This window comes from Geotrypetes seraphini, chromosome 5, assembly GCF_902459505.1.
Source record: "Geotrypetes seraphini chromosome 5, aGeoSer1.1, whole genome shotgun sequence".
Taxonomy (NCBI): domain Eukaryota; kingdom Metazoa; phylum Chordata; class Amphibia; order Gymnophiona; family Dermophiidae; genus Geotrypetes; species Geotrypetes seraphini.
This window is the reverse complement of record NC_047088.1, coordinates 205,195,610-205,207,028: the sequence shown is the minus strand read 5'-3', so window position 1 is coordinate 205,207,028 and position 11,419 is coordinate 205,195,610. Positions and strand designations below refer to the sequence as shown.

At 39.2% G+C, this 11,419-nt stretch overlaps 1 protein-coding gene across 9 annotated transcripts in view; it reads right to left on the bottom strand.

Moving 5' to 3' along the window:
- Nucleotides 1-686: 686 nt before the first annotated feature.
- ABCB11 (ATP binding cassette subfamily B member 11) overlaps nt 687-11,419 on the bottom strand; it is a 174,263-nt gene continuing 163,530 nt past the window's right edge. For all 9 annotated transcript variants that reach the window (XM_033945698.1, XM_033945702.1, XM_033945699.1 and 6 more), the window contains 3 exons: nt 9,314-9,520; nt 2,530-2,676; nt 687-1,728 (listed from right to left, as the gene is read on the bottom strand). In XM_033945698.1, coding sequence (XP_033801589.1) covers nt 1,528-1,728; nt 2,530-2,676; nt 9,314-9,520 — 555 coding nt within the window. In that variant the 3' untranslated portion in view covers nt 687-1,527. The remainder of the gene's footprint in view (nt 1,729-2,529; nt 2,677-9,313; nt 9,521-11,419) is intronic.

Sequence of the window (11,419 nt, the reverse complement as noted above, 5' to 3'; positions counted from 1 at the left end):
CAGAAGAGAAATTAAGACAGTATTATTCGATAAATTTATCTCTTAATTCAATGTTTTTTATTCCTAATAATTTTACTGTTTTATTGCATTAATTTAAATTCTTATGGTCTTTTTAGTCAATATGCTGTATTCTCATTTTAATATTTTGTACTTCGCTGATTGTCCAGTTTTTCTCTTTTGTGTAAACTGCCTAGAATTCTTTTGATTGTGGCGGTATACAAAATAAAGTTATATTATGTAATATTTAGCACGTGCTAAAATGGCTAGCCCGCTTTAGTAAAAGGACCCCATCATGAATTTATTAGCACTGGGCCTAAAACAGTTTACCTCTGACAATAAGAAGGACCTGGGATAGTAGGATGTATAACAGTATTTTATTTACTTGATGCTATTGTGCCATTTGTATTATATGTTGTCTGTGCTCCACTTTGTATGTTCTAAGGCAGACTACAAGTTTCTATCTTAAGTTAAAATTAAATGAGGGAGCTGGAATTCTAACTGGGTTAAATTTTAGTCATATATGTAAAGGAAAGAGTGCTCATAGAATATACACCATACATATTTTTTGCGTATTATATTAATTCCAATACATGATGACCAGAATATACTGTACTTAGTATAAAGACTATATACATACTCAGTGGGCGAGATTATTTAGTTGACCAATCAATGTTAGACATGATAAATAAAAGTGAGAACATTTTAATTTAAGAGAACATTGTCCTTAAAAAACAAACAAACAAAAATAAGGCCTTACCACTTGATGATCAAAGTAAATGCTACCTTTAAACCAGGGATCTCAAAGTCCCTCCTTGAGGGCCACAATCCAGTCGGGTTTTCAGGATTTCCCCAATGAATATGCATTGAAAGCAGTGCATGCACATAGATCTCATGCATATTCATTGGGGAAATCCTGAAAACCCGACTCGATTGTGGCCCTCAAGGAGGGTCTTTGAGATCCTTGCTTTAAACAGTAGTAGTTATCTCAGTTTAAACAAGATTATAATTGAGCTACAAAACATTGTGAATTTCACATAGACAGCTTCAGTTATTACTACACAAACTGTATGAACAGTTCTGGCCTTTTAAAACTTCTAGCACTTTCTACAGCAGGTCACATATTTACCTCATGTCTTTCAATGGTAGTTATTTTAAAATAACAGGGTTATTTTTTATTTTTTACTGTAAACCGCTTTGTTTTAACTTTTTCTGTTAATTAATTGTGGAATATCAAATAAATGCAACTGTAACTGTAGTTCAAGGTGTGTAACATTCTACTATATACCTATCCCCGGGGAGGGGGGGGCTTACACTCTAAACTTATACCTGAGACAGTGGAGAAGAACATAATTTTCCCAATGCTACCAGTGGGATTTGCGCCTTCGTTTTTCTGGGTCTGAGCCTACTGGTCTAACTACTATGCTATCCAGGTGAGCGCTGAAAAGCATTGCTATCTTTGGCCTCCTGGAGGTTTATTGGGCCAATGCTGTATCTGAAAATAAAGCCAAGTCTGATTTTGATAATAAATTAACTGATTGGTGCTCCAGTAGTGACCAGTTTGTAGTAAGCGCCTTTGAGCGCCATAAGTTCATCATGGGTTCCTTTTTCTATAATGACTCCTTGGGACATGACCGCTATGATATCAGAGTTCTGGATTGTAGAGAGGCGGTGCGCGATGACAATGCAAGTTCGTCCTTGTCGGGCCTCGTCTAGAGCAGCTTGGACTGTCTGTCAATAAAGCATAAAATGCATATCATGAGAGAATTTCCTGCGTAGTTGGATTTACATATCTAAAAACTTCCTCCCCAGCATCCTGTCTCTGACAATTATAATCTGGCCTTTAGTCAGGAAATTGTGTTAATGTTGTTTTATGAACGAATCAGAAACTTCAGTCCAGGTTTTCTGATTTAGGCAGGCATATCAACTTGTACGTCAACTCAACTTGTACTCCACTAATCTACCGCATAGAACTTAACGGTATTGCTGTATATAAACTGTTATTATTATTATTATATCAGTAAATTTCATACACTCAGGGTAGAGAGTCTCTCCTACCTCCCCTTTAATTTGGATTAAGTCAGGTTTAGGGAGAAGAGAAAGAAGGAAGGAAGAATTAAAAACAGATGAACTAAGAAGATACCAAGAAAGCTGGAAGAGTGCACTGAAGGAAAAAAAAAAAGGTTTGAGACTGCAAAAAGGACTTTATTTCTTTTTAAAGCCTCCAGAATTTTTATCTGTGCTCTGACATAGACAGAGAACAATCATAAATCTTGCAAGCTCTGATGCTTAAAGGAACTGAATGAGCGACGGAGCATTTACCTTGCCAACCAACGCTAAAACGCTGTACCGCAGCTTGATGAAAGGGGGCCTAAGCTAATTTCCTATACAAGATGTTCTGTTAAGAGTATCCTTTATAGAATACCAGCTTAACCCGGATCTTTGTGTATTATTTACTGAATTCCCCTCTAAAAGGACAATCATGGAATCTTTTTTCTGACATTTTGCAAATTACTTTGGATGGACACTTACCTTTTCACTTTCTGTATCTAATGCAGATGTTGCTTCGTCCAGTAATAAAATTTTAGGATCTCGTATAATGGCCCGAGCTATTGCAATTCGCTGTTTCTGACCACGAGAGAGCTGGGATCCATGTGCTCCAACATTGGTTTCATATTTCTAAAGATGTGAAATGATTTCATTTAGTGGTGGGTAAGCAGGTTTTGATTACATTCGAATTCCCTTATTAGACAGGAAGCAAGGTGGTTTCAAGGCCCATATGAGTAATTTATTTATTCAATTTTCTTTACCATTCTCTCAAGGGAGCTCAGAATGTTTTACATAAATTTATTGAGGTACTCAAACATTTTTCCCTGTCTGCCCCGATGGGCTCACAATCTGTCTAATGTACCTGGGGCAATGGGGGGATTAAGTGACTTGCTCAGGGTCACAAGGAGCAGCATGGGTTTGAACCCCTAATCTCAGGGTACTGAGATTGTAGCTTTAATCACTGTGCCACAGACATGCTAAGCTACTTTTTTCTTTACAATGTATTTGCATGTGGCTGCTACAGTGACTGGACTAAGTTTCTGATTGCTAAGGGGGTAATGCTATAATAAGATGCTATAAAATGGTGCCTAAATTAAGGTTCTACGATGGAGCACACTTAGGTGTAAATTCTATATATGGTACCTAAAAAATCAGCACTGATAAAAGTGCCATTTCTATAGGCTGTGCTTAAAGTTAGGCACAGTTTATAGAATAGTGCTTAAGTACAGGAACTGCACTTAAGTTTAGGCATGGCGGTTTGCACCATCAAAAACATGCTACAAATGCCTGCGCCAAAAGTCAGGCACAGATGCCCTTATTCTATAACTATGAACCTAAATTAAAGGAACACTGCCAGACCTGCCAAAGACCCGCCCATTCCTGTGTCCCCATTTTTGTAATTAATTCTAATTAGGGCCAATAATTCTTGTTGAAATGCCAATTACTGGTGCTAACTCAGTGCAAAATACAAGCGCAATGCTGTGTTGGTGCTCTGAAAGCCATGAGTTCCCGTAGTCTCTCGAGACTACAATGGGAGCTCACGGCAGCCATTTCCTATTGGCGATCTGCACAGGGCAGGAGCGTAGGAAGATTGCTCCTGCCCCGAAAGTCTGCTATACCACCAGGTGAGCCCGAGATGCCGGGGGGAAGGCTAAACTATGGGGTTTTTTTTCTTTTTTTCCCCCTCCCCCCAAAATCTCAAATATGTGAAATTGCGATTGCCGATACTGCGAATGGGGAGGGGGAGGTGTATCACCATCTACACACAGATGATAAAATTCTGCCCTTAATCCAGCTGTCTCCTGGCCTGATCAAATAAATGCCTGTGTATCATCCCCCTTGCCATTCCTTCCCTTTGTTTGTAACCCCCACCCTCCTTTCCTATCTAATATTGTAGCTCTTCCCCTCTATCCCACTGTATCTCCACATCCATCAGTGCCCTTTTTTAAATTACAAATTCCCTCCTTTTTTCTCTCATTTAATAATTGTTTTCTACACTTTTTCTGGTTATTGTACACCGCTCAGACAATTTGATAGGTGGTATTTCAAGATTGTAATAAACTTGAAATGTGAATAAGTTGCACTATGCAGCATATGGAACTAATGCTTGGTACAAGCCCATTCACAGGTATGGCCCACTTTTGGTTATATGTTTTACAAGTTGCGTACCAATTTTACAGAATAGCATCAAGGACGTATGCACATATCAGCCAACTGATGGCACTAATCCTGAACATAAGTGCCACAGTTCTATAAACTTTGGCACACAACTAGTGCCTCTCTTAAGATGCATCTTATAGAATTTTTTTTATGTGCCTGCAGCAGTTCGTGAGCATGGTTTGACTCCTGCGTTTATGAAACAAAACCGGCTTTACATGTAGAAAGGTCCTTTGGTAAATTATCCACAAACTGCAGCAATCATCAACATGACACACTCTCTTATTGATAAAGTCCAGCTGCGGAAGAAAAACATGGTCCTGAATCTGTGACCCTAAGCCTCTATACTAGGTTTGAAGAAACAGTGATGTCATCAGTGAAACAATCTGAGAGTAAATAGTGAGAGCTGCTGTAGGAACACCTCATAGGGACCCAATGAGAAATTCAAAGAAGACGGTTTTGAAATGTCTTTGTGCCATTTTTGTCATGGAGAGAGTAAACCCAATCCTTTTATCCTAGGCCATTTGATTCAGCCTTTTTTTTTTTAATCTTCTAGAAGGATTGTGAGAACCAAACAATTGAAAACCCAGTTTATAAGAAGTTTTAATCATTTAACTCAAATCTGTCCCCCTCCCTCCATACTCCTTCCAACAAGGCTACCCATTTTAGTGACCATTTCCAGATCTCACTATCTCTTGCAATGAACACTAGAACGTTTTTTGAATTATAGATATTTCTGATCCACAAAAATTGGCATACAGTGTGATCCTGGAATATTTTATTTGCAAAGGATAATTACTCTAAAATATTGAACATGCCTTGGATTACACCAAAGATGGTGTGTTGATAAGTTAAGCTCTGCTGGATTAGAATCATTCTTTGCTGTAATAATTCTTTTTTTTTTTTTTTTTATTCAAAGTTTTCATCATTATCATTTTACAACAATAAGAAAGAAAGGATTTTTACATAGAAATTAAAATTTAAACGTAAAATAACCAAATCATTTTCCTCAAGCCCACATTAATGGGAGAATATATCTTAATTAAACAGATACATCTATTATATAATCTAGATCAAAAAGATCAAACAAATTATGGTGCTTACATACTAAACTCCAATATTAAGTCAGATATCAGCCTTACTAGTTTCATGAAGTTGTAAATTTGTTCCAAATGAGTAGAGTCCCAATACACATATTCACATTCTTTAAATTTAACTAAGCATTTACATGGAAACTTTAGATAAAATGTGGCTCCCAAAGCCAACACCCTTGGTTTCAAAGCTAAAAAAAGCTTTTCTTCTCAATTGTGTGGTATGGGCTGCTGTAATAATTCTTGGAAGTTTTCCTTATACCTCAATGATCCAAAAGCTACCTGACAGCTTTTGATCAATGGCTTTTCCAACTGTTACCTCTTTCAAGTGATTCTGTGGTATTGGAGTTGGGGAATGACTCCAACTTGGAGAGTGAAGTAACACGTAGGAGTCCTGAGAGTCAATGAAAGACTTGCTGGGCCCTGTGGACTTATGTCTGTGATGCTACTGCATGATGTTCACTGAAATGGTGGCAACAGGAGGTCATTTTCAGAGTTGCCCATGAGAACTGCAACACTCACATCATGAATAAAGGAGATGCTGTGTGAGGCAGTTGATTATGGAGAAACAAATGGAAATAAGATGGGCAGACCAGCAGACTGTGGATCTAGTCAAGAAGAACTAGTAGGCTGGAAATAGACTGGATGAGCTTTGTAGCCAGAGAGATCTAACATTTCCAAACCCCAGGAAGTTTAGCCACCTGTCAAATTATCAGTAATAAAATTGGACTTAAGAGTTGTCAATTTCACTACAGGCCCAATAAGTGGAAGACTTCATGGGTAATACCAGCCAAATGTACAACCAGAACAAAATGATGATACAGTTCTTGGAACTGGAGATGGAGAATTTGGAGAAATTTTCTAGACATTTGGAATTTGTGTTTATTGAATTTGTCTCATCTATCCCAAGGGAATTTTTCCAAAGTTTCTTATGGGAAGTTCTGAACTATTCTGAATTGCCTGTGCTCCCTCTAAATAATATACTATACTGTATACTGAGGATAATTCTGAAAGCACTTTTTACACACAAAGTACCATAGGTTACTATGGTGTTTTATGTGTTTATGTGCTTTGAGAAGAGACATATTATCTACTGGAGGTCAGGAAGAGAACAAGTCAGCAGCAGGAGCAACAAGCAAGGGATATCTTGCTTAACAATCTAGATTTGACATGGATTCTACAGGAGCCTGGAAAGGAAGACACCGGGGGAGGGGGGGGAGGGGAGGCAACATAACTGGTGTTCTTTGTATTTCTGCAGGGCAATAACTTTGTGACGCAACTTTATTTCTTTAATCCACATGGTATATTCATGGGTGGGAAGGTTTAAATTTTTCCTGATGTATGTAGAAAAAGCCCAAGAGAGAAGGAAACATTTCTTGGGTATACTTCAAGATATTCTGTCATTTTTTTCTTTTTTTTAAATGTCTTTATTAGCAATTGCAAAGGGAACATACAACTAGGAGTGGGAAAAGTGTAGAAAAATACAACAGCCAGAGAAAACAACAGATGAAAACCATGACAGCAGAGGATTCATAGTATAGAAACCCTGGGGCTGGATGCCCAACACAATTGACATTTTCAAGTAGCACAAATCTCTAAGCCAGGGGTGCCCAACACGTCGATCGCGATCGACCGGTCGATCGGGAAGGCAACGCCAGTCGATCTCGTGTTGCCGTTCCAATCGGCCGGCCGATCAGCCTTCCTCTCCCCAAGGTTCCCCACCGGAATCTCCCCAAGGTTCCCCACGCACACTCATTCTTGCTGCGCCCTTCCTGCCCGACTGCCAGAACCCGTCTTCCGACTGGGGGATGATGTCACTTCCTTCGGGAGAAGGCGGGAGGGAGGTCTAGGGAAGTCACGACCCTTGAGAGCTGAGCGCCGGCTGCCCCTGGCGGAATTGACAAGCCAGACTGAAGAAAGGCGGTCGGGAGCAGGAGGTGCTCTGCCCAAAAATGCCGGAGCTGCTGCTGCTGCTGCTCTGACGTCTTGATCCTGAAAATGGGAAGTTGAGTGTTGTGCTAAAAAGAGGCTCTCATGGAAGACTGGCTTTTTTTCTTTTCTTTTCCTCGGCCCTGGAGATTTGGGCCTGCAGAAGCCTCACGCTGACCAGCATTCCTCTCCCCGACATCAATTCTTAAATCGGAGAGGAATTTCTGGGCCAGCCAATCGCTGCCTGGCTGGCCCGGAACTTCCTCTCCGACATCAGAATTGAAGGGGAGCAGAATGCTGGTCAGTGCAAGACTTCTGCATGCAAAGCTTGGGGGGCGGTGGCTTGGAGGCCTGTTCCCCGGTGGCAACGGCAAACCTAGTGGCTTGGGGGAGGGCAGGGAGAAAGAAACAAAGTTGGCAAGCAGGGAGACAGAAAGAAAGTGGGCAGGAGAGAGAGAGAGAAAGAAAGAACAGGAGGCAGGGAGAAAGAAAGAAAAAGTTGGGGGAGAGAATGAGGTATGGAAGAGAGAAAGCATATAGGAGGCTGAAAGAAGGAGTGGGCTGAAATCAGAAGATGTCAGAAGAAGTGCAGCCAGAGTGAAGTGAGAAGAAGTCAGAAGAAGAAAGTGCAACCAGAGACTCATGAAATCACCAAACAAAAGTAGGAAAAATGATTTTCTTTTCAATTTAGTGATCAAAATGTGTCTGTTTTGAGAATTTATATCTGCTGTCTATATTTTGCACTATGGCTCCCTTTTACTAAACCACAATAGCGGTTTTTAGCGCAGGGAGCCTATGAGCGTCGAGAGCAGCGTGGGGCATTCAGCGCAACTCCCTGCGCTAAAAACTGCTATGTGGTTTAGTAAAAAGGGAGGGGCTATATTTGTCTATTTTTGTATGGTTGTTATTGAGATGACATTGCATAGAGTCATCTGCCTTGACCTCTTTGAAAAAAACCCGGAATATGAATGATAATTAACGTTTTCTCTGCCTTTCAGTGTGCTTTGTGGGTTTTTAAAAAAATTTTTATTGTTGGTAGATCATTTTGACTTGGTCATTTTAAAAGTAGCTCGCAAGCCCAAAAAGTGTGGGCACCCCTGCTCTAAGCAAATGCACACAAGGTGTGTTCGGTTTTTTTGGGGGTGAGATTCTGTCATTCTGGACTAAGATATTCTTGTAAATATGTAAGTTAGACTGCATCCCCAACCCTATATGCCATGTATGTCTGTCCAAGTTAGACTATAAGCTCTTCCGAGCAGGGACCATCTATTAAATGTCAAAATGTACAGTGCTGCATATGCTTTTCAGTGCTATAGAAGTGATAAATAATAGTAGTAGTAGATTTCAAAATAATAGTTATATACTTTATGAAGCTTCCAAGTAAAGAATGATATGGGGCCAAATTTGTCCCCGTCCCTGTGGGACCTCAATACCTCTGTCCCATCTCCATCACTTCTGTCCCTGTCTGAGTCCTAGTTATGCTTTGTCTTGGACCTCTAGGTGAGCCGTCTAATGGTTGAATAAAAGCTAGGTATTTGTATTGAGCAATATTGTTCTTAATTTGCTTTTTACTTTTATGTGTGTGTTTTTTTTCATCTTCCTATGGGTTTACTGTACTTGGGTCTCTCTCTGGCTTTGGTCTAATGTATCCTTGCAGTATACATATCTTATTTGATGGTTATATATCCTATCTGGATTTCCTTTTCAATTGTATTTGAGTAAATATAGGGAAATTTTCATAACATATTTTCTTGATGTATTGTTTGATATACAAATTAAAACAAACAAACAAAAAATATCTATTGATTTGGGTTTTAAGCATGCTTCCATTTTAAACAAGCTAATAGTCACCATATACTGATGCATTAATAGGGATTCACAGAGTAAAGCGATGGAAATGTGGAGAGGTGATCTGGCAAACATAAAGTCAAATTATAAGCACAAACCAAACAGAAGCCATAACCAACTGTGCCAAGAAATCACACGAAAGGCAGTAAAACCTAAAGGAAACACTCTCTTAAATTTACACATATTAACACCAAATCATTTGCAAAATCTCTGCAAAAAGAAAACGTATAAATCACACTTACGTCTGGAAGGGACATGACAAATTCATGCAGCTGAGCTTTTTTTGCTGCTGCAATTATTTGGTCCTTGCTGATTTCTCTCATGTTGTCACCATATTTAATATTCTCAGCAATATTACAGTCAAATAGTACAGGCTCCTGGGATACTATTCCAATTTTAGATCTAAGGAATGATACATTTACATCTTTGGAATTGTGCCCATCCACTAGCTGTCAATATAAGAACATAAGAAAGAACATAAAACAAGTACAGATTATAGATAATTTTAAATCTCAGTGCAGAAGTAAAACATTTTGTGACAGGGAATTGAAATTCTGCTTGTAAATGAGACTTGCAATGGCTCTTAAGGTGATGTGAAAAAGAAAACTGTGCTCTTTTCAGCTCAGTTTTCTCTAATGAAAGCAGTCTTTTATGCTAGTTATATATTAGGTGTGTGTAAGGTGTTCTTTTTGTTGTTGTTGTTGCTTTCAGTTGACTGCTGTATATTTGTGTCATAAATTAATACCTTTCAAATTTTTTTAACATGTTAAAAATAACTTGATGCACATAGAAGGCCATTTTCGATATGACATCTAAATCCAAATTTATGTGTTTTGTGGAACACACACAAAAATCCAGTACCAAACATGCCCATGTTCAAAACTGCAAAACAACTATCTTGTTTTCTCAAAAATGGATATGTTTGTGCTCAGTGCACCTATCTTTTTTGAGCAACAAAAAGAGATCCAACCAAATCTGCAGTGAAAACACCAAACCAGGAAAAACAAACCAAAACTGCAGGCCATGTACAAGATGCAGGCAAAATTTATTGTACCAAAGTTAAAATGCAGTGATATAAAACCGCTTTACAAACCAAGGGACCCGACACGGTCCGTGTTTCGGACAACACGCCTTCGTCAGGGGTCCTTGGTAAATAAGGTCTAAAGTATACCGCAAAAAATGAAGGTAACAACAATTGCCTGTGTGTTTAAATCGCCAAGAATCGCATTTTTAGTAGACTGGCCACACAAACATCTCAGCAGAGCAGTGGGGCACCATACGGGGCACTATACTGTAGTGAACGTCACATAAAAAAATCCCAGAGTACATATCTCATTATAACCCCCTAATATTGTATGTTGAGTCCTCCAAATGCCACCCAAAATCTACTGGACCCAACTGTACACCACACTGTCTCCATCTCCACCCATCCCCACAAACTCTGTCCCTGTCCCCATGCCGTCCCAGCGAACTCTGTCTGATCCCATCCGCATAAGCCTTGAAAAGTTATGATTTTATATTGAAACCATTTTATTAAAAGTATAAAAAGAAACAATATTCTCTATAATTGGTATTTTATAAATTACAAATACACAAAAAGGATCAACAAAACCCATCTCCTCTCCCAATAGCCCCTCCACTATCAGAAAAACTAAATGCTATGTAGAAAATTTATCCTAACAGAATATCTCAGTCACACACACCGAACACAAATGTCAAATAAATAATAGCTAACAAAAATGATAAACATAAACCACAATCTCAAGAAGCCACATCTTCCCTGTATTACAACACCAAAGAAATAGAAAGGTCTATTTCCTCCTATACTGTGCAAAATATAAAGATCAACACCCAAAGAAAGGTGAAACTGCTTTCAGAACTGGAATTAAAACTTGTACTTTACTGTGTAAATTCTGAACAAGATGTGTGACCAACATGGGTGCTGTTGTCGTCAATTGGATTTTTGGACTCCCTTTCTCTGTTCTCTGGCCAAAATATAAGATCACATATGCCAGGGATGGTGTTAGGTGGAGTGCAATTAGGGCAACTACCGCCCCCCCCCCCCCCCCCACTCTCCAGCTAGAGAAAGTCCTAAGCCTACTGGAAGCTAAAGAAGGCATGGGCTAATAGTGGACTTTGGGGTCCCCTCCCAAATTTCTGCCCTGGGCCCTACTCATGTCTAACTCCAGCACCATCAGGATAAACATTTCAGTTCTCATATTTTCTAATCACAAAATAGAAAATAAAACTGTTTTTTCTACATTTTGTTATCTGGTCATTTTATTTTTCAAGTCATATTGGTCACAGGCTCTGGTTTCTATCTCCCTCTGCCTTCAGTTAACTCACTC